This window comes from Haliotis rufescens, unplaced genomic scaffold, assembly GCF_023055435.1.
Source record: "Haliotis rufescens isolate VD_foot unplaced genomic scaffold, xgHalRufe1.0.p SCAF_15, whole genome shotgun sequence".
NCBI classification, from domain to species: domain Eukaryota; kingdom Metazoa; phylum Mollusca; class Gastropoda; order Lepetellida; family Haliotidae; genus Haliotis; species Haliotis rufescens.
This window is the reverse complement of record NW_025963835.1, coordinates 13,673,086-13,697,270: the sequence shown is the minus strand read 5'-3', so window position 1 is coordinate 13,697,270 and position 24,185 is coordinate 13,673,086. Positions and strand designations below refer to the sequence as shown.

Genomic DNA, 24,185 nt, shown 5'->3' with positions numbered 1-24,185 from the left:
TGGGACACGAATTGACTGAAAAATATCTTCTGCTTTTCAAAAGGTAGCGACAGTGATGTCCTTTCAAATCGCATTTGAAAATGCGTTAATCCTATGCGAATAGCCCCTCAATGGTATTGCATGCCCAAATAAACACTCCAAAAGACTCTATGGCTTCAAATTTTCCTTTGTGTCAAACAATTTTGCAGCAGCTCCAATCCTTGGTGTCTACATTTCACTATTTGTGAGGTACAATCGAGCATGCACTTTCTACGAAGATTTAAAAAATCGTTATACAAAGTTGTTTTATCAAGGTTACTACATTCAAGGCCTCAGCAATGCTTTCAAAACTTCATATAGGAGACACGTGGGGGACATTTCCAAATTTCAGACATCAGTCACAAACATGTAATTCGTTAATGTCCGATGTAATTCCTAACTTTGACTTGTGTTATATGTTCCCATGCATTTCTTCAGGTGAATAATTGACATGCCTTTGCATGTGTTTATGACGGGTGCCACCGATGGGAGAGGACATGATCACCTTTTCGAGAACATCTGGTATCTTCACAATTTGATTACATATGCTCATGATATAGTCGGAATCGTACAACGACGATTTAGACGAGATTTCTTATGAATATGGAAATGATATGTCTGTTTTATTACTTTAATCTACCTGACACAAACAACACACATCGGGATACTTCAACACTGCGAGCATACAGAAGGACGTGTTTTACATAAACACTTACTTAGAAAGTGTACTTCATGACGGACATTCTTATTATGTACCAGTTTGAATATATATTTGTATATGCATATTGTTATAAAAAAATATTGAAAGTAAACTGTAATTTACATCAATGTATACGCTTACATAGGCTATGTTTTAACTCATCTAATTTGGTGAACACTGAAATATTTACTCGTTGGTTTGGAGATGACCCCCTCATAGTTTAGATTAAGCAAGACGCCTGTATGACTGAATTTCGAGAAAAATTCGTGAACAATCAGTTGGTTGCCGTCCTGCGAATGTGGAGATCCATTGAAATCGATAGTTCCCTTTTTACATTTATAAAGAACACAAAGAGATTGGTGATTAAAAAAGACTACAGATACACCGATAGGTGGTATGCTCAGTTGCTTTTATAAAGCTGCTGATGTGGCAAATGCCAACTTCGAGATAAAGGTACACATTTCTATAGCAAAGTCAAAGTTAGGACCAAGTCCAAGGTTCGAGATAGATCTCGAATTCGACATAAGCAGTCCATTTGTACGCGGTCAGGACCGAAGAATAGGATTGAGATATCGGTACATTCGAGAAAACGAATTTCGAGATAACGGGGTCCGACTGTATGTGAAATTGGAACAGAAATTATTTTTTATCAAACCAGCCGATTCCTGGAACAAACAATTCACCTGCTTATCGAAATGACATAATTATATATTTATGAGAATTGTTTCCTTTGCTAATTCTGTATTCAATTATCTACCCTTACCGTTCAAACGTCAGGATGTTACAAGAAACGGTAACTGTTATGTTATAAAAATATAAGTAACAGAATTTACGAATGTCAACTTCTTTATTATGAGGAACACAACGTTTTGGAGTTTATACTTACTCCTTCATGAGGTGACTGAATGCTATGAAGCAGAGAGCATATATACGTACATATAAGGACAACAAAAGTAATAAGATAACAAAAGGGGGGACTTTAAAAGGGAAGCCAACAGATGATTGGCACTGATACTGGCTTCCATTGTCTATTGCCCTGAGTGGCCCTGATATTGGCCCTAAGGCCCTCATAATGTCCCTGGTGATGTTTAATCATAAGGCAAAATATGTTTAAGTTATCCGAAAAAACTATTGTAGTATTCACTTTTTATTATTTCTGTTCTGATCAGTTTTACTGCGTTCTTGTCTCTACATGTTTTGGAAGGGTTGACACTTTGAAGGGGCTGATTTCTATTGGGAGATAACACCATATGTTTGACAGCTTCAAATTTAATGATCTTAGCATTGGTTTGTTTACCACGTTTAGTTTTGAACAGTAATGTTGTGCGTAATTGGACCAGATGAACAAAGATTTGAATAGGATCTCCTTCAAGTTCATCTGTTAATTCACCCAAATAGTCTATCGAAGCCACGGATTGTTTAGAATTTGAACATCATTCGGTGTTTTAGGGTGATCAGTGAAAAGGGGATTAAGTTTGCATCGTGTTGTGTCTTTGGGCATATTTTCCCCCGAAAGAATTCAGACAAGGATTGGACAGAGCTCTAAGGTCTGGTTTATTTTGACTTTTGTCATATTCAAGGTTAATGCCTTCATACTGGAGATAATCTGATACATACTTTTGCTTGTAACTGTCAGACTGACATCATGCAGGCCAACCATAAGATTTTTGTTTTATTATTAGAAAAGTGTGACGATTTATGTGTGATAACTAAACACACACTCTAATCGTCCCTGACAGCATCTCTTCTCCAACTTAAAACCGGTACATGTTAGAAGTGCATCCTACCAGCCATGTTAATTGACCTCTCGCACATCCCTACTCTCCAAAAGACCTGGTTATTATATATGGATTGCCACATTGCCAGTTCTCATTGTTAAGATATGAGGGGCAGTGTATCGTGATAATAGATAATTATTCTATTGTAAAACTTCCTTGAACCTGATCATGTGCATTCGAACAGTATGCCCACAACAATGACTTTGATGTTTAAATGTGGTAAATAATGAGTAAGCTTTATTTAGGTTTAACTCGGTAAGCACAACGCAGCCGATCCTCTGCTCAGGTCACGATCCGGACGTGCTTCTGCTACCGCAAGGACACGGCGCCTCACCCTTGACGCTCGGTCTTCTCTCTGCAGGCGAGAAAGTAAGACGCGAGCAATGGCGTGCAAAGTGAGTGTCGAATTCGAAACCTGGTTGGAAGAGCAAGGTTTCAGCGATAGCTCTATCTCGAAATTGCTGGCGGAAGAGTTCGTCGCGCCAAATCAACTTGCGGACTTAACTAAAGACCATATTGCCGAGTTAGGTTTCAAGATGGCACAGCGAAAACGTCTTGAGAAAGTGGTTGAAGACATGAAATCCCCTTGTCATGGCCAGCAACAACAGCAGCAAGATAACCATGCTACCACTAAAGACCTAGCGGCAAATTCCGAAATGAACCAACTACTAGAATCTATCGGGTCGGCGTCATTGAATGACATTTTACATACAGGCGATAAAGCGAGCAATGGTGTTACCACCACAACTACGGTTAAATCAGGTGAGAAACCATACTTTATACATAACTTTATTACCCGGCCTCAATGTGTAGTCCAAGATAACGAAGAGACTTTTGGTTTATCAGATGGTAGAAGCCAACTTGTCATAAAGAGAGGAAATAGTAAACTAAAGCCAGAAGGAATTTCAATGTCACAGTGGATCTCTGCGAACGCAAGAATATTATCTCGACTACTTGGAGAAGGGCGTTTAGACTCTCAGGGACTGTGTGAATACCTTGAGTACACAGCCTGTATTTACAGTCCCACACCGTATCATCTGTAATGACATTTGACCATATTCACAGGAAAACACAGGCAGAACAAGGAAAACGTTGGTGTGATATAGATTTCCATAGAGTATTCTACTACTTGGAAAAGCGGGACATGGCACGGAAAAATATAAAATCAGGCAAACAGAACTCACAGGGAAAGGATACAGTTTGTTTAAATTTCCAAAATCCAGGAGGGTGTAGATTTCATAACTGCAAATATATGCACGTGTGTATTCAGTGCCACGGCCCTCACGCTCAGTTTCAGCATAACGATTCCCATCAGCGATCGGGAAACTATCAGAGCCATCTCCAGAACAGAGTCCCCTAGGTCTACAGCCCAACCCCCTTAGTGAGCGTATTAATGTGTGGGACAGGGAACTTCAGGGAGACTTGGATAGAAAATTCATTTTAGATGGGATTAAACATGGCTTTAGGGTTATAGATAGAAACCTTCAGCTTAAAGACGTGTATTGTAAAAATTCGAAATCGGCGCTCACTCCTGAAACTCGCGATAAAGTTGAAAGTCGAATGAAGTGCGAAATCTCACAAGGAAACTATATCATTACCCATAAAAAGCCAACGATCGTCAGCAGTCTGGCAGCTATCCCAAAAGGCAATTCCGATGTGCGCGTTATACATGACTGTAGTAGGCCGGACGGGTCATCAGTGAATGATTACGTCACTAAGACCTCTGTTGTGTACGACGCCATAGATAAGGCGACAGCCATGTTACCACCAGGGGGTTATATGGCGAAAGTGGACTTAAAGAACGCGTACAGAAGCGTACCCGTCCATCCAGATTGCTATCCCGCGCTAGGGCTTCAGTGGCAATTCTCCGGGGATGATCATGAGAGCTATATGTTCGACACCAAACTACCGTTCGGCTCTTCTCGGAGCCCCGAGATCTTCCAACGCATATCGTCTAGTATTACCCGTATGATGAAACGTAAGGGGTATGATGTGACTATTGTTTACCTGGATGACTTTCTTATCATTACTGCTAATAAAGGCCGTTACAATGTACTGCATTAACAGGGGCACGTCAACAAATCCTGTGTTAATGAAGTATATCCGGGAACTGTTTTGGTTAGCCGCTGTACATGGTTTTACGCTTACAGCTAGACACATTCCAGGTGTTAGAAATGTCGTGTGTGACAGGTTATCTAGATTACATGATCGATATAACGGGGTGTGGCTTGACAACTATACCAGTGATTCGCTATTACGCCACATGACAGTTAAATCATTGTTGTTCTTACAGGACCAGTGGCAGCAGACCTCAAATATTTAGATTCTGAGATTAAACTTTACAAACGATCCGCCTACGCAGCGGGCACCAAGAAGACGTATACATCAATGTTAAAATCCTACATGCGATTTTGTTTGTATTATGGATTATCTCCGCTGCCTGCATCTACACTGACTGTGTTGAGATATACTGCGTTTCTGGCGAGAGCCCTCAACGCTACCAGTATTCCTAATTATCTGAATATCATTCGCCTGGTGCACGTCGATGCAGGACTAGAGAACCCTCTCACAGATTGGTCCCTGGGGATGGTCAAGAAAGGTATTCACAGATTAAAAGGTAAACCACCAGCACAGAAGTTACCGATCACGCCTGCTATTCTTTTGAAGATTCGTCAACAATTAGACCTGACCTCACCGTTCAACATAGCCTTCTCGGCAGCCTGTGTGGTGGGCTTCTTCACATTCTTAAGGAAATCGACTCTGCTGCCCTCCAATTTGAAAAACCAAAGCCCTGACAAGCAGTTGTGTATTCGTGACGTCACATGGTATAGTGATAAAGTGCTCTTAACAATTAGACATAGCAAAACTATCCAGTTTGGTTACAGGATTCTGCAAGTTCCCTTGTGTAACATGGCCGGCTCACTCTTGTGTCCGGTAACAGCTTTGCAATCTCTTCGGCAGGTCCAGAAGATGATACCGGTGACATGCCATGTGTTCTCATTCTTGGACAAAGGTCAGGTTAACTGTGTGACTCACGATATGTTTGTCAAGGCGTTGCGCCGTGTGCTCGCGACGTGTGGGTTATCACCTCAAGATTACAGTGGACATTCCTTCCGGAGGGGTGGCTGTACTTTTGCTTTGAATATCGGCATGCCACAGGTGCTGATAAAATTACACGGTGACTGGAAGTCAAACGCGTTTGAGCGTTAAACACAATTGAAAAGGAATTGCACTGTATATTCGCACGAGCTTTAGTTGTAGCAGCTAGCTTAAAGTGAAAAGAAAAACAAACCCAAAAAAAACAAAAAAAACAACAACAATAAAAGCAATATAGACTAAGGTATGACAACCGTTTTGGGGATTTGGAGGTATTTTTACATGATTGTTTTAACACATAAACAATTTATTGTCAATTAAATATTGACCTACTCCCCAAGGCGGTTTTTTGTCTTTTTCTTGATATGAGTTAAGTGGTAAATAATGAGTAAGCTTTATTTAGGTTTAACTCGGTAAGCACAACGCAGCCGACCCTCTGCTCAGGTCACGATCCGCACGTGCTTCTGCTACCGCGAGGGCACGGCGCCTCACCCATGACGCTCAGTCTTCTCCCTGCAGGCGAGAAAGTAAGACTCCCACCCTCCCTCCCAGGGCTCATTAGTTTTAATTATTGTTTCATGTTGTACATTTTAGTTCGGGAGGTATTTTTACATTGTTTTATCACATAAACAATTTATTGTCAATTAAATATTGACCTATTCCCCAAGGCGGTTGTTTGTCTTTTTCTTGATATGAGTTAAAGAGCTATGAATTATTATCGGGTTATCAAATTGGTCTATTGTAGGTTTGGAGGGTTTGATTGCTTTGAAATATGCACACAGCTGTTGCATGTATGCTCTGTATTACAACCTAATCAAGGTTGTTGTTTTTTCCATGACATCATGCACACAATTGTAGTAAAATAAAAAAAGCGCGGACTATTTTTGAGTGGAAAAACAGAGGCGGGAAACGTCATCGGGACCGTCTCTAATTTGGGTATAAAAAGGCGCGTAAAAGATGTACGACATCTCCCCCATTCTATAACAACAGCTGCTGGCAGCTGTATGCACCACAGTGAGACCAGGGTGTGCCATCAGCTGATTACAATCTCAGAAATATTTGACATATTCGGCCACATCTAACAAAATACTCTGCAGTAAAATTTGATTTGTCTCTAATCATATCCAGAATTGACATGTATGTCTACAAGATATCAATGTTTCTAAAGACGATGAAACAATAATGATAAATGACTGCTTAATTCAAAGTAAAACAGCGCCTCATAGGTCAAGTGCAAGAGGACTTACTATTTTGTTTTGTAATACTTGAGAAATAGAAAATTCTTAGATTTAAACAAGATATTAATTGAAACTATACAATAGCATATATCACTATTTAGTGTATAAGGTTAACACAGACTAATATTTATGGGCCAAATCAAGATAAGCTGGCTTTCTATGCTACTTTATTCATTGACACTGATGAATATTTTTCATCAAATCAATTTCTTTTCCCACTAACTTAAAGAAACCTAAAATGAAGAAAGTTAACATTTAAAGGAAAAGATATAGCAAATAGAAGAGAAACTTAGGAGTTATTTCTATGTGAATCCAAACTGTCAGGATTATCTAAATATAAAAGGACAATTTAAGGAAGAAGAATCAAGGGGAATACAAATAAGAAGCAGAATCCAGTGGTACGAGGAAGGTGAGAAACCATCAATATATTTTTTTGTTATCTTGAAAATAGGAACGATACTAGTAACGGTATTATAACTGAAAAAGGGGAGTTTATAACTGATGGACAAGCCATTCTAACTGAACAAAGAATTTTAAAAAAGAAAACTATACTCTACACCTGAAGAAAAAACTGGTGATAGTAAAAATGTATTACACATACTTAAAACCCCAAAACGTAGTACAGTTTAATACTTTGAATTTTTTTTATTAACATGGATGAAATATCAAAGGCTTTAAAATCTATATAAAAAAAAGCCCAGGTATTGATGGCTATTCTGTAGTATTTTAGAAAAAGCCTTTTTCTAAAACATTTAGAAATAACACTTTAAGTCTACAATCAACAGAGTTGCTATTACCCGTATACCCCAAGGCACTTAAGGTACACAACTATTAAACAATTGGCAGCCATTTCTCTTTTTAATTCTGAGCCCATGTATAACAAACATAATACAATGTACACTTAGAACCCATATACAAGAAAACCAAACTGGCTTTATCCCTGGAACATGTATCACTGAAAAAATACCACAACTACCTGATATCTTGTTTGAAACGAAATTACAAAATACGCCTGGTTTTCTATTATGTGTAGACTTTGAAAGTGCTTTGGATACTGTTTCAAAACAATTCACCATGTTGACACAGAAAAAAAATTGCTTTGGCCCTAAAATGAGAAACTGGATACACATACTTATAAATAATGTTTCTTGTGTCATACAAAATGAACACTTTTCTTCATTCTTCTATAAAGACAGGGGGTGCAGACAGGGAGACCCTTCTTCTCCCTATGTATTCCTGCGAGTTGCGGAATGTTTGAGAATAATGACTCGTGATAACAGTTCCATAAAAAGTATCAAACTGAATAATGTGGAGCATACATTTGGACAAGATACTGATAATATTGAACTATTTCTAGATGGGACAAATGAAAGTTTAAGAACAACTATTGAAACCCTCAATGGTGTTTATAAAATGTCTGCATTAAACATTAATATTGATAAAACTACAGCAGTATGGGAAGGCTCAGTAGCTTCAAATTATGTCAGAATCTGAAACCTGAGTGACACAGTGAGGACTTTGAAATATGGGGAATAAAGCCTAATTCAATTTAAAATAATCTGTTGGTAATCAATACAATTTTATTTTGAAATTATTAATAAAAATTTAGGGAATTGGAGGAAAAGAAATTTAACATTTATAGGTAAAATTACAGTTCTCAAATACTTGGCCTTGTCAACTGTAGTACATATATGTTCTTCTCTTCCAAATTCTCCAAGTGAATACATTGATGAAGTAAGCAAAATATTTTACGGATTTTCTGGAATGATTAAAGGGATAAAATAAAACGAACAACATTAATTAGGAATATGATGAAGGCGGACTGAGAATGATGGAGGTAGGGGCTTTTATAAATTCTTAAAAATTGTCAGGTCTGAAATTCTTTTTAAACAAATACTGTAATAACCAAAGCATCTTACCACTAAACACATATTCTACTTTGGGCCAATATTGGAAACTATTTTCACTCAACAAACCCTTACTGGAGAGATGCTATAATGCCCTTCAATGAACTTAAAAGAACATAGGGGCGGTGGGGTAGCCTAGTGGTTAAAGCGTTCGCTCGTCACGCCGAAGACCCAGGTTCGATTTCCCACATGTGTACAATGCGTGAAGCCCATTTCCTGGTGTCCCCCGCCGTGATATTGCTGGAATATTGATAACAGCGGCGTTAAACCATACTCACCGACTCACGAAAGAACATACCAAAGTCACAATTAATTACTATTACCAAGTTCTATAAAACATCCCCAAAACCTGAAAATATATTATTAGAAATATTCTCATTGTGCTACATAATCAACATTTAAATACAATTTTGATGGAACTAATTCTACCGCCTAAAGGCTCTTGCTATTCTTATGACAAGAGTATAGCCATAGCAAATCTTCCAACAGTATGTGGAAAAATGGGATACCATTCTTGACTTAGATATGGAAAGATGTTTTTATAAGATACAGAAAATGTACAAATGGTGTCAAATGACATGATTTCAGTATAAATTTATTCATCGTATCATCTATACAAAGAAAGAACTTTTCAGAAGGCAAATGCTTCATGATGGATCTATTCTCATTCTGTGATACTAATTCTGAATCTTTACTTCATGTAAACTTGGATCGCAAGCATGTCAAAGTGTTTTGGACCAAAGTAGAATATTTCCTGAATACAAAATTTACAAACAATTTACGTTTTCAAAAATGCCCTGTTGTACTTGGATACAACTCAAATATTCTTTTTTATCACATCATATTGGCATTGAAAACGAAAACAATACAACTATACAGTTTGACAGAAAATGGAATGAAATACAAATGAACCATCTAGTTAATATTTTATCTCTATTTTGAGCATGAACAGTTCCAACTACTATGTTGTAAGGTTTTAGCTTCGGGGTAACTGTTAGTTAATGAAGAGACTAATGTAGCCTGCTAGTGTCGACACCTGCTGACCTGATAGTGATATGTACATCTGTACCCTGAACTGCAAACTATGATTTGCTATTTGATGTATAGGTATGTGACATAGACATATAAGTATAAGATTACATGTCATGTGTCATTATGTGAAGATATGTTCTAATAAACCAAGAACAAAAAAATATATAGCAACTATAAGATTCTCATCAGTGCCTACAACAACCTTTAACAACCTTTAACAACCTTGCACCTGCCTACCTCAGTGAACTCCAACCAATGTACTCTCCCCAAACGCTCCGATCAGCAACATCTGTTCACAGTTTTCCATGTTAGTAGGTTGACTGTACTTTCGGCAAAAGAACATTTTCATGCTCTGCAGCATGCCTGCCTGGATATCCGCTCCCAGTCTATCACTATTTAGCTTCAGACAGTTCTGTTTCGTTGCGCTCTGTGTACATGAATTATTAGTATTGCATGTTGTATGATAGACAAACATCACCATTACAATTCCAACACGTTTGGAGTATGTGTAAAGAATTCTGTCCAGTGCATCACTTTGAAGCAGTTATTTTCAAGCCTCTATAATATTGACCAGATAAAATGTTTCATTTAGTTATGTTTCAACAACATTAAGAATACATGTAAATCATTCATTTTATGTACATAACATTTGACATATAAAGACCTAGTTGCACATAATGATAGTGAAAGTGGTATTTGTATTGATGATTTGAGTTGCAGTGACAGTGATATTGAAAGTAGAATTAGTATTGGTAATGTAATTTGAAGTAGTTGGTTGGTTGGTTGGTTGGTTGGTTTAACGCCGCACAAAGCAATATTCCAGCTATATGACGGCGGTCTGTAAATAATCGAGTCTGGACCAAACATTCCAGTGACTGATATCATGAGCATCGATCCACGCATTTGGGATCGATGAGATGCATCGGGTGGTCAGGCTCGCTGACTTGGTTGGTTGTTTGTGTAATTGGTATTGGTATTGGAAGTGAAAGTGTAAATGATATTGGCATTGATACTGTAAGTGTAAGTAGTATTGGTATTGCTACTGTAATTGGTATTTGTGTTGGTAGTGTAAGTGTAAATGGCATTGGTATTGCTTGTGTAAGTGTAAGTGTAGTTGGTATTGGTATTGTTTGTTTAAGTGGTATTGGTATTGGTTGCGGAACTGGAAGTAGTATTGTTATTGGTAGTGTAATTGGTATTGGTAGTGTTAGTGTAAATGATATTGGTATTGGTATTGGCAGTGTAAGTGGTATTGTTTTTGTTAGTGTTAGTGTAAATGGTATTGGTATTGTTAGTGTAAGTGTTATTGTTTTTGTTAGTGTAAGTGTAAGTGTTATTGGCATTGTCAGTGTAAGTGGTATTGGTTTTTTGGTGTTAGTGTAAGTGTAAGTGGTATAGGTATTGACTATGTAAGTAGTATTGGTATTGGTATTATAGTGGTACTGTTTTTGTTAGTGTTAGTGTAAGTGTAAGTGTAAGTGGTATTGGTAGTGTAAGTGGCATTGCTTTTGTTAGTGTTGGTGTAAGTGAAAGTGGTATAGGTATTCACAGTGTAAGTAGTATTGTTTTTGTTAGTGTTAGTATAAGTGGAAGTGGTATTTGTATTGGTAGTGTAAGTGGAAGTGGTATTGGTTGCGTAAGTGGAAGTAGTATTCTTATTGGTAGTGTAATTGGTATTGGTATTGTAAATGTAAATGATATTGGTATTGGTAGTGTAAGTGTAAGAGGTGTTGGTATTGGTAGCATAAGTGGTATTGGTATTGGTTGCGTAAGTAGGAGTAGCAATGGTATTGGTAGTGTAAGTGTTAGTGAAACTGGTTTAGTGTAAGTGGTATTGGTAGTGTAATTGGAAGTAGTATTGGTATTGGTAGTGTATGTAGTATTGGGATTGGTAGTGTAAGTGGTATTGGTTTTGTTAGTGTTAGTGTAAGTGAAAGTGGTATAGGTATTGGCAGTGTAAGTAGTATTGTTTTTGTTAGTGTTAGTGTAGTGTAAGTGTAAGTTGTATTGGTATTGGTTGCGTAAGTGGAAGTAGTATTCTTATTGGTATTGTAATTGGTATTGGTATTGTAAATGTAAATGATATTGGTATTAGTAGTGTAAGTGTAAGTGGTGTTGGTATTGGTAGCATAAGTGGTATTGGTATTGGTGCGTAAGTGGAAGTAGCAATGGTATTGTTAGTGTAAGTGTAACTGGTTTTGTTAGTGTAAGTGTAAATGGTATTAGTAGTGCAAGTGGAAGTAGTATTTGTATTGGTAGTGTAATTGGTATTTGTTTTTGTAGCATAAATGTAAGTGGTATTTGTAGTGTAAGTAGTATTGGTATTGGTAGTGTCAATGGAAGTAGAATTGGTATTTGTAGTGTAAGTGTAAGTAGTATTGGTATTTGTAGTGTAAGTGTAAGTAGTATTGGTACTAGTATTGGTAGTCTAAGCAGTATGGGTATTTGTAGTGTAAGTGTAAGTGGTTTTGATATAGGTAGTGTAAGGGGTATTGTTTTCGCTAGTGTTACTGTAAGTGGTATTGGTAGTATAAGTAGTATTGGTATTGGTAGTGTAAGTGGTATTGTTTTTTTTAGTGTCAGTGCAAGTGTAAGTGTAACCGGTATTGGTAATTGTAGTGTAAGTTCTATTGTTTTTGTTAGTGTTGGTGTAAACGAAAGTGGTATAGGCATTGGCAGTGTAAGTAGTATTGTTTTTGTTAGTGTAAGTGTAAGTGAAAGTAGTATTGGTATTGGTAGTGAAAGTGGAAGAAGTATTTGTATTGGTAGTGTAATTGTAATTGGTATTGGTTGCGTAAGTGGAAGTAGTATTCTTATTGGTAGTGTAATTGATATTGGTATTGTAAATGATATTGGTATTGGTAGCGTAAGTGGTATTGGTATTGGTTGCGTAAGTGGAAGTAGCAATGGTATTGGTAGTGTAAGTGTAAGTGTAAGTGGTTTGGTTAGTGTAAGTGTAAATGGTATTGATATTGGCAGTGTAAGTGTTAACATAAGCGTAAGTGATGTTGTTGTTAGTGTGCGTGTAAGTGGTATTTGTATTTGTAGTGGAAGTAGTATTGGTATTGTTAGTGTAAGTGGAAGTAGAATTGGTATTGTTAGTGTAGGTGGAAGTAGTATAGGTATTGGTAGTCTAAGTTGTATGGGTATTTATAGTGTAAGAGGAAGTAGTATTTGTTTTGGTAGTGTAAGTGGTATTGGTATTGGTAGTGTAAGTGTAATTGGTATTGGTATTGGTAGAGGTAGTGTAAGTAGTATTTGTATTGGAAGTGTACGTGTAACTGGTATTGGTATTGGTATCGTTGTGTGTGCGATGTAAGAGCAGTTATTTCAGTCTTGGTGTATTTGTTGTTGTATATGTTGTTTATTTGTTGTGTGGTATATGAAGTGTTATTGGTATTGGTAGTGTAAGTTTAAGTAGTATTTGTATTGGCAGTGCAAGTAGAAGTATAATTTGTATTGGTAGTGCAAGTGTAAGTAGTATTTGTATTGGTAGTGTAATTGGTATTGGTATTGGTAGTGTAAGTGTAAGTGGTATTTGTCGTGTAAATAGTATTGGTAATGGTAGTGTCAGTGGGAGTAGAATTGGTAGTGGTAGTGTAAGTGGAAGTAGTATTGGTGTTGGTAGTGTAAGTGGAAGAAGTATTAGTATTGGCAGTGTAATTGGTTTTGTTTTTGCAAGTGTTAGTGTAAGTGTAAGTTTAAGTGGTATTGGTAACGGTAGTGTTAGAGGTATTGCTTTGTAAGTGTTAGTGTAATTGTAAGTGGTATAGGTATTGGCAGTGTAAGTAGTATTGTTTTTGTTAGTGTTGGTGTAAGTGTAAGTAGTATTGGTATTGGTAGTCTAAGTGTAAGTAGTATTGGTATTGGTAGTGAAAGTGGAAGTAGTATTTGTATTGGTAGTGTAAGTGTAAGTGTTATTGGTTGCGTAAGTGGAAGTAGTATTGTTTTTGGTAGTGTAATTGGTATTGGTATTGTTAGTGTAAATGATATTGGTATTGGTAGCGTAAGTGTAAGTGGTGTTGGTATTGGTTGCATAAGTGGTGTTGGTATTGGTTGCGTAAGTGGAAGTATCAACGGTATAGGGTAGTGTAAGTGTAAGTGGTTATGTAAGTGTAAAAGTAAATGGTATTGGTATTGGTATTGGTATTGGCAGTGTAAGTGTAAGTGGTAGTGGTAGTGGTTGTGTAAGTAGTATTGTAGTGGTAGTCTAAGTAGTATTGGTATTTGTAGTGTAAGTGGTATTGGTATTGGTTGTGTAAGTGGAAGTAGTATTGTAGTGGTAGTCTAAGTGGTATTGGTATTGGTAGTGCAAGTGGAAGTAGTATTTGTATTGGTAGTGCAAGTGGAAGTTGTATTGGTAGTGTAAGTTGCATTTGTAGTGTAAGTAGTTTTGGCATCGGTAGTGTAAGTGTAAGTAGAATTGGTTGTGATAGTGTAAGTGTAAGTAGTATTGGTATTTGTAATGTAAGTGTAAGTAGTATTGGTATTGGTAGTCTAAGTAGTATGGGTATTTGTAGTGTAAGTGTAAGGGGTATTGATATTGCTAGTGTAAGTGTATGTGGTAGTGGTAATGGTAATGGTAGTGCTAGTGTAAGTAGTATTGGTATTGGTAGTCTACGTAATATTGGTATTTGTAGTGTAAGTGTAAGTTGTATTGATATTGTTAGTGTAAGTGGTATTGGTATTGGTTGTGTAAGTGGAAGTAGTATTGGTATTGGTTGTCTAAGTTGTATGGGTATTTAAAGTGTAAGTTGAAGTAGTATTGGTATTGGTAGAGTAAGCAGTATTTGTAGTGTAAGTGGAAGTTGTATATCGTTGTGTTTGCGATGTTGGAGCAGATATTTCACTCTTGGTGTATTTGTTGTTGTCTATGTTGTTTATTTGTTGTGTGGTTTATGAAGTGGTATTGATATTATTAGTGTAAGTGTAAGTAGTATTTGTATTGGTAGTGTAAGTGGTATTTATAGCGTAAGTAGTATTAGTATTATTAGTGTTTGTGCTATTGATATTGGTAGTGTTCGTGTAAGTGGTATTTGTAGTGTAAGTAGTATTGGTAGTGTAAGTGTAAGTAGAATTGGTAATGGTAACGTAAGTCTAAGGAGTATTGGTATTGGTAGTCTAAGTAGTATGGGTATTTGTAATGTAAGTGTAAGTGGTAGTGATATTGGTAGTGTAAGTGGTATTGGTAGTGTAAGTGTAAGTAGTATTGGTATTGGTAGTGTAAGTAGTATTGGTATTGGTAATGTAAGTGTAAGTGGTATTGGTAGTGGTAGTGGTAGTGGTAGTGTAAGTTGTATTGGTATTGGTAGTGTACGTGTAACTGGTATTGATATTGGTATCGCTGTGTTCGCGATGTTAGAGCAGATAATTCACTCTTGGTGTATTTGTTGTTGTATATGTTGTTTATATGTTGGTACTAAATGTCCCGGATCAGTGTTGTCCTTCATTCACCCGAAAAATTAATTCCCTCGAGAATACCATATGACTGAGATATGATGATGTATGTATAAATGTCAATGACGATGTTATTCAGTTACCTTTATGAATGTCAATGCAGCTCTAGTTGGCATGAATTTACCTTGCGCAATATATTAAGTCCAATATGCCTATAAGTCCTATAACATTAAGAATTGACGCAAATATGATCAACTGCGAGTCCCATTGGGCGCAAAATTGTATGGGTGATGGGATGATAGAAACAATAGGTTGGTAGCCTAGCGGTAATAAGCGTTTACGCGTCAGTACACATTTAAGGGTTTGGTTCTCAACATAGGTACATTGTATGGAAGCAATGTATAACGCCAGAATGTGTTTCATGATATCAAGGCATACCAGACAGACTTCATGTCTGTTGCACGGTTGTTTGGTTGCAAATACAAAGACAGGGACTAAAGGGAAATAAAGACGACGTTTGTTTTTACATTGCCGATAAACATTTATTTTCCAGATTTGCCAGTACATATTGAATATTCGATGAGAGGAAATTCTAAAATTATTAAAATAAAGTATATCTATCTGCTTGCTGGGTTTTCAATATTTACAAACAAGGGAAACGTGATATGCACTTAAGCTTGTGGCAGTGGCACTTCGCCGAAGTGTGACTGCCTGTACGGATATCATGGCGCCATGATAGATGTTGTGACGTCACTAGCTTGTCACGTCATAGTTGACCCTGTTCACACTTCGACTCCTGTGGTGGCCACAGTGTAGATCTAATGTACATACGTGTACATTCTTAATGATCAGTTCACTACATGTGTCACAAGTAGGGTGTACGAAAGTTTTTGAGCTGAACGTTCGTGTAAACCCCTCGACCTTCGGTGAAGGAAGAGCATGTGTTATTGGATCGGCCTGCTGACGAACAAAAGTATATTCTATCATACCACGGGGCATGGGTGGTCAATTCACTGTGCAGAGTTGCGTCCCTTTGGCACGCAAGAAACATATGATTTGGAGTTCGAATCCGGGTTCGCCCCGATTGTGTTTCTTGATTTGTCAGCACCATACCCGTGATCGTGGGTTTCCCCGATGTGGAAAACGTCTGAGACATGCATCACTTCGGGCTTTCCTCCTACATTAAGCTGACTCGCCGTGTTATAACTGGAATACCTTTGAAGAGGCGGTAAACCCAACTCACTCACACACTCTATCACATTTTTAACAATGGTACATTTTTAACAATGTTTATGAAGTATTTCTCAATGTTACATGTTTTGTTTCCTGAGAAAATCAATTCACTTGCAAACCTTACATATGCTTAAAAATTAAAAAAATCACATGTCTATGTAACACCAGTTTATCGGTTCACACTAGGCCTCGAATTGTTATATTCAGATCAAGTTTATCTATTTTCTTCTTTGTTTTGTTTTGTAGAAGTAAAAACAAAGACATGACGACTCAAAAAGTATTTGTGCTACTGTACTTGTGCGGAATCGTTGCATGCTTGGCAGGTAACCTTCATTTACAAATATATGATTTATTTCAATCTGTCCTTACCATCTTAATAATCAGATAATAGTTAAGAAATATATTATATTAGGGATAACAATATGGCTGACACGGTATCAATTTTGAAAATCACAGTAGTGCATTAACAAACGGTCATTTGGTAAATTTTATATTGTGGATGCATGAGGAAAACAATGATTCGACATAGAGGCCTTGTTCCAGATCCCTGCTTGAATCCGATGGACGTTCCGAGTCTTGAGAAGAGAGACCGTCTGTACATCCTAGCAACAGGGGAGAGAGCCCTCAACGACAGGCTGCTCACAGAGGGGTGGTATGACGCCGGAGGGAAAGTATTTCTAGACTCACCACCAGGTTTCCAGCACTGTGGTACTCGTTACCCTATATGGAGACTACGTAAGTATTTGATTGTTTTAAAGTATGATATTAATCAATACATTTCCAGAAATTAACAAACCATTGTTGACAAGAAGGATGGCTTCAAGTTTCCAATAGTCAACTTTCGAGCAATATTTCACCATTCCAGCCTTTAGTGTATACATGTCAACTCGTGAGGTACAAACAATGATGATATTTCTTTCTTTCGACTCTGAGGTCTCTTGCTCAAAAGTTGTTTGATCGTAGTTACAACATTCAGGGCCTTAGTATTGCTGTCAAAACGTTTTATGGTAGATTTGTGGAGAACACTTCCAAATTTGAAGCATGTGACCAAAGCGATGCCTAATGCAATATCCTATTTTGACTTGTGTTTCCCTGGTGACAATTAACTTGCCCTTTCATTTGTTTGTCATGGGTACCACCGGTGGTGCACGCGACGCTCACCTTCACGCGAAGGTTAGTTATGATCACTATTTGATATTGATCCATAAACGAATGCTTCTTGAACGGTCTAGATTTGTTGTTTTTTTATTCACATTCAGTGGGCGTATGAAGGGAGGTTGTAACATGAGATCAATTTCTTAGCTGCTTGTCTATAACCAGATGATGTCATATAGCTGGAATATTACTGAGTGCGGCGATAAACACCAGTGTCGACCAATTCATTTATAGGTTCCGAAGCGATTTTAAAAATTCGTCCTGTTTCATGATTTTACAGACACATTGAACTGTGTTCATACATTACAGAAAATCAGTAATCATGAATCTCCTCAAAAGATGAATATTCTAGATAAGGAATTGGAAAACCAGAATACAAAAATCTTTTAATATGTTTTCATTTTGAGAAGAAAACACATTTTGCAGTGACAAGAGCGGAACCCGCATATTTTCATATTTCAGAAAAGAGCGGCAACAACTCTGTAATGTGCATTCAAAGCCACTGCAACACCTGTATCACGAAGATGAACATAGAAACTAAAATGTGCGGCACGAAGGAGATATTTAATTTGAAGAAAGCATTATGTTCGAGTGCATATTGTTTTGGTAAGATTATTCTATCCATGAATAGATACAGATATACTGAAAGAATACAGATATATATGTAGGTGCAAATTGTAATTATATTGTATAAAACCACCATCAAATACATGTACTTACCTATGTGGTAATTGTCGGCCACAGAAGAGATACATTGTTGCAAGATGCATTTTAAATATGCATTTAGAAATAAAAATGCCCAGTCTCCATACATGTACAAAATCCCCCCATATATCAAATGGTAGGCCCTTAATACAAGTCATTTGATCAAAATACATCCCTTTCCTAACTGTAAGACCTATTCAATTCCGCATACATCTGATGTATTTAATCAATATTTACATGCATTTGAGTTTGTGCTCAGAACCAATTACTTTCATGCCATATGTATAGACTGTAACATATAGCTAGGACAAGCTATAAAATAATGTTTATTTGTATGTTTTACCTTGCTTGCAGATACAGCAAACAACCGTAAGTTATTACGTTTCAAATTCATAGTTTCTAAAATTCATTTTTGACCATGAACTGGGTTAAGAGAAAGGTTAAATTCTCACAGTACTTACACAGAAAGAGAGAAAACGATAGTTACAAACGATTATTTCAAACGGATATTTAACAATGCCATGACAGTGTAAATTTACAGTAAATAAAATTAATATGTCGAGCAACTACCCGAGGTTATGAGAGACTATTATTACATAATCAATACAATACAACACAACACAATTATATTGTATATTCTGATTGTTACAGCTCCAACATTTACCGTGGAACCTACTGTCACTACCAAACTCCACAATGATATGCATACAAGCACGCTAGAGTTCCGTTGTGAGTTCAGCAAACACGACGATGACGTCTTCTACGCTACCAACTGGGTCGTTAACGGCAAACGTGTCCTCACCGAAGATGCTTTGAAGTGGGACAATGGAAATGTCATAGATAATCATACTCTGACAGTTGCTAAACTGTCCAGTGTGAACATAACTCAAGTTGGATTCGAGGTACATATTTGATTTTCATAATTCTCTGATTACAAACTAACTTTAGTCACGAGAGTCTTAAGCTGGTGGTGGAACCGATGGTGAAGAGTCTGAACTGTAATGATTTTGGTATAACGCCACTTCAGGTTGAGCCGATTTTGGTAGTTTATGTTTGTTCCAGTGATGGAACTGCCAATTATCTGCTTTTAAGTTTCACTACAAATGTTAATGCAATATATTAGTTTTGCCGGAAAGGGAATTATATACATGTTTACATTTTTACATTTTCACCTGACAAACCATCTCTTGCTTTTTTTGGTAACAGCTGCAGTGTTCAGTCAGCGCTAGCATCGGGGAAAACACGACAGCCAGTATTCCCTTCTTATCAGCATCGAAGTTTATTGGGATTAAGGTAAATATGTTTGTTGGAACTATATTTTTAAAAAATTTCTGCTTTCTTACAGTAGTCCTAAGGTAAGAATAATTAAACTTTTCCCTAATGATTGCATCTGCGCCAGACTGTAGTTCGATGCGATATGGTGGAAAATAAGTCAACGTGTACGACATTTGTTCTTCCAGACATTCAAGCAAACAAATAATGAAGTAATCAGTCAATCAATACCAATCATTACAATATTGTTTACATCTTAATGCTAGCCTGACACTATATTTCCTTGGTCAACTTCTAATGTCTAAGTTTCATTCTCTTAACGAGATTCGGACATTTCTTGCTGTATACGTATATTCGTTGAAACGTGAGTCCAAGCTACAAATCGTTTCGAAATGGAAGTTTATTGACACAATGAGTTTTTGTTTACTGTCGCCTGCAGAAATCTGATAAAACACTTGAGTTGTCAGAAGGGGAGTTCGCTGACATATCCCTCCAGCTGACGGCACCATTTGGATGTGGGACTGCAGCTGTTACATGTGAACTAAACATAGAATCTATTTACCTTGGTACGTACGTGTTTAAAACAAGATACAAACGTTTTTAAGGTCAGTATGTCTCTCAGTGAACAGTACATGTTCCAGTGAATAGTAAAATACAGTCATCTATGATCATATACTTAGAAAAACTCAACACAATGATAAATGAAATTATGGATGCTTTATATTTGTTGTTTAAATAAAATCATCATCATCATAGTTGATCGCATATCATCGCATTACAATTGCGTAGATCGATGTTCATGATGTCAGTCACTGAATTGGTTGATCCACGATATAAATATCATATTTCAGAGACCATGGTAGATTGTCTAGGGGCCAAATTAGTAAGTTCATCTTGTGGAACAGTTATTTTCGCTTGGAAGTGGGCAGAACCTGCCACGATCAGGGTATTTGGCCAGATTTCTCAGAGCCTAGGATCGACACATAACACTTTGAAACTGAAGTTGACGACCCCTGACGACCTCATAGACAACATGTTCTGGAGCAACTATACGATCGGCGTTATAACGGTAAAACTGTGAAGCTCTCTATGACATATAGTGGTAATAACATGCTATCATTATACGCAAATGTGTTGTAGATCATCATATATCTCATATACTTCATGACCTACACTGGCTTATTGAGCGTCAAAGAATTCCTTTCAAAGTCTCTGTGATTTGCATACAAGTGCATTTATTTAGACGCTCCTAATTACTCGTGTGATCTTGTGAGGTCGTGCGCCCGATGATCACTTACATCTAAATCACAACATCTAATGTGTAGAGAAAGCCAAAACTGTCACTTAGTCATAGATCCTTATCGGTGTTCAGAACTTGTCTCAAGACTCATCCTTTTACACCAGCCTTCCCTTCCTAGCTGGTGTGTTTTGTGTGCTTTGAGTATGCATTGTAATGCGCGTTATAAATAGACAGTTATTATTATCATTATTAGTATCTAAGCGGCATGAACATTTGCAAAGTTGAAGAACTACAAAGAAAAAAAGAAATTCAAGCATGAAAAAACAAATGTCAAACATGTTTTACTAATACGTTACAACACTGGAACTCCACTGTCTAAAGAATACGTAAATATCTTCTAAATACTTATACATTCTGTACATCAGGTTTGAGTATACTACACGTATGTTCAGGTTCAGCTGATAAAGAACACCACGTTGATTGAGGGAAAGTCGTGTTCTGCTATCAATGACCCACACATGCAAACATTTGATGGAAGGTAAATCTTTCTGATGGTTCATGTATTGCTGTTGTTATTCAGTCTTTTATGTCAACAGTTTTAGTCACGAACAAACACCAATCAAGTGTGAAAAAAGTTTGATTAGAATATCCACAGCTCATCATGAAGTCCAAGGGAAAATAACATATATTTATAATAATGAACCTTTATTCAATCGATTTGCAAATTAGCATTTGCATCGGCGTGTAAGAGATAGTCACTCATATATAAAAGTCATATGAATTTATGATATCACATTTACAAAAGGATATCAGTATGAACTGGCTGTATGATTCAATATGTCAATCATATAAGTGACTGGGGCGCTACAGACGCTGTATTTGGTCATATCACGATCAGTCAATGTCTACACGTTGGTGAAACCCCAGTGCAAGCGTGTGTGGTCCTGACAAACCAAAGATCGTACTCATTGCCCCACGGAACTATCGACCTATCACCACCAACTATTCAATCAAAGATCGACGGATGTACTGGAGATATCAAGCTAACGGTGAAGGGAGATAATGTATAGATTTGCTGTTTGACATAAGGCTAATTGTTTTCAAGCATCGGCTGACATCCTGTTTACTCTTACCATCTAGGCGATACGAACATCAATATGAAGGTGTCTTCACTATGTATAAGCACACAACCTTTCCCATTGAGGTATGTTCAAGTAAATATATGTATTTCTAAAACTTTGCTTTTGAATCACTGTTCCCTGTACAAAATATGTGCTTGCATGTGATTGTGAAGGGTGCCATCGGCGGTGGAAGATACGTTAAACTTTTCGCGAAAACCTGGTCATGGTATTATCACGATTTCATAGTGATTCATAAATACATGATTATGACATAGTCGGAATCAAACAATTAACTTTGCTTTTCGCAGAGATATATCATAATTATGGAAAGAGTCATGTCGCTCACACTTTATTGTATTTTAGTTTGCCCATTATTATTTAGAGACATGTTATCGTGCTTTGAAACTCTAATGAATATCTATCCATGCGACCTTATTTGACGTTTTATAAGGAATTATGTATTCATTAATTTATTGACATTATCACTACAGGTTCAAATACAGACAGCGGACTGTGGATGGGGTGTGCACAACAAGTGGTGTAACTGTGGAGTTGCTATACGAGCTGGCAGGACGGTGTTTGAGTTCAACAGGTGCGCTGGACAGTCCAGTATCTGGACAATAGAATACACACTGTGTGAAGACAGTGGAGATGTACTACAGGTCAAGAAGAAGGGCATCGATTATGAGGTAATTCATGAAGGATTATGTTGTTCTACTCTTTCCTTTGTTTCACCTGATGATGTGCTATGGTCTGTTTGCTTAAATGAGAAATGACAACTAAATAAAATACCAAAATCACAACAGTCCCTATATATTTTTTCAGGAAGACTTTATAAAACTATTGATGTTGTATTTGTAGTAGTAGTAATTCGTTATTTTTTTCGGATCATTATCTGAAAAATATATTTGGTAATATATGACAGTGATAATAAATGAAAGTAACAGAAACATTTCCAAAATCACGTCTTTGAAAGGTATTAAGGAGTGATACACACAAGAAAGAGAATTTATGGATGACAGTTTCTTTATTATGAGGAGCACAACGTTACGGAGTATATACTTAATCCTTCATCAGATGAATAAATGCTATGAGGCAGAAAACATATATATGTACATGTAAGAACAAGAAACGTAATGAGTTAATAAAGGCGGAAACTCCAAAAAGCAAGGCCAACAGATATTTGGCGCTGATAGTTAATAGCGATGGACAGCTGGAAGCCAGAACTTAAATGATTACTGATTGGTAATAGGCAATGGACAATGGGCGAACGGGAGGTAGAGGGTAATTAGCACTGATAGGTAATCTTTGCCCATTGTCCATATTTCTGCTAAAGGAAGAATCGACTGAACGATTCCGACTATATCATGAGCATGTGCTTACGAATCACTTCAGAATAGTGATGACACCAGGTGTTCGCAAAAAGGTGAGTGTATCCTGCCCCACCGGTTGCACCCGTCACAAATGCATACAAAGGCAAGTCAAATGTACACCTGAAAAAATCACGGGATCATATAGTACAAGACAAAATAGGGAATTGCATAGGACATCATATTTGTCACGTAAAATTTGAAATGTTCTCCACAGGTCTACCATAAAACGTTTTGAAAGCTTTACTAAGGCCTTAAGTACTTAAGTCTTGAAAGCAGATTTCGGCTATAGCATCTTATCGATGATGATGATGGTGGCGGTAGTAGGGTGGGTGGGGGTGTGATGCGTGTGCGTGTGCGTGTGCGTGTGCGTGTGCGTGTGTGCATTTGAGCATGTGTCAAGCAGATAAGCATGTGTTTATGAATCACTATCAAATGTGTACACTCTTTCATAGGTGTATCTGCCCACTGGAGGAAGAGTGACAGTTAAAGTCTATGGTTTCTACCTGAACGTTTACATCTACCCGTCAATCCAAGACGTAAATAGCACTCGAGGTCTCTGTGGGACACTATCAGCAAACTGCAGCGACGACTTTTTCCTGAGGGACGGCACCTACTCTACAGACGTCACGGCGACGGGTGACTGCGGAACTACATACAACTTCTGGCAGAATCTTCTAACTACATTCTCGAACTCATGGAAGTGAGGCTTTTATTTGATCTGGCCTGTAATTGTTGTTTTAAGCCGCTATCAGCACTACTCCATCTGTCTCCCGGCGGCTGTAAATAATTGAATCTGGAGCAAGAAAACCTGACGTTATCAATTTGAGCATCGAGCAAAACCGGCAAGGAACGATGACGCACAATCAGTCACACATTGTAGCCACACGATCCTCATTAATCGGTTCTAATCGTAATTAATC

General features: G+C 37.3%; 1 protein-coding gene across 2 annotated transcripts in view; it reads left to right on the top strand.

Moving 5' to 3' along the window:
• The window catches only part of LOC124118063 (von Willebrand factor D and EGF domain-containing protein-like), a 53,777-nt gene that overhangs the window by 6,532 nt on the left and 23,060 nt on the right, over positions 1-24,185 (top strand). The window contains exons 2-13 of one of the 2 annotated variants that reach the window (XM_048396165.1): positions 16,646-16,722; positions 16,943-17,134; positions 18,017-18,160; positions 18,614-18,628; positions 18,911-19,161; positions 19,466-19,552; positions 19,971-20,097; positions 20,383-20,600; positions 21,224-21,309; positions 21,912-21,975; positions 22,384-22,581; positions 23,718-23,965. In XM_048396165.1, the coding sequence (XP_048252122.1) occupies positions 16,662-16,722; positions 16,943-17,134; positions 18,017-18,160; positions 18,614-18,628; positions 18,911-19,161; positions 19,466-19,552; positions 19,971-20,097; positions 20,383-20,600; positions 21,224-21,309; positions 21,912-21,975; positions 22,384-22,581; positions 23,718-23,965 (1,691 nt within the window). In that variant the 5' untranslated portion in view covers positions 16,646-16,661. Of the gene's footprint in view, positions 1-16,645; positions 16,723-16,942; positions 17,135-17,165; positions 17,573-18,016; positions 18,161-18,613; positions 18,629-18,910; positions 19,162-19,465; positions 19,553-19,970; positions 20,098-20,382; positions 20,601-21,223; positions 21,310-21,911; positions 21,976-22,383; positions 22,582-23,717; positions 23,966-24,185 lie in introns of those variants that run through there. The other variant, XM_048396166.1, reaches the window with a different exon arrangement.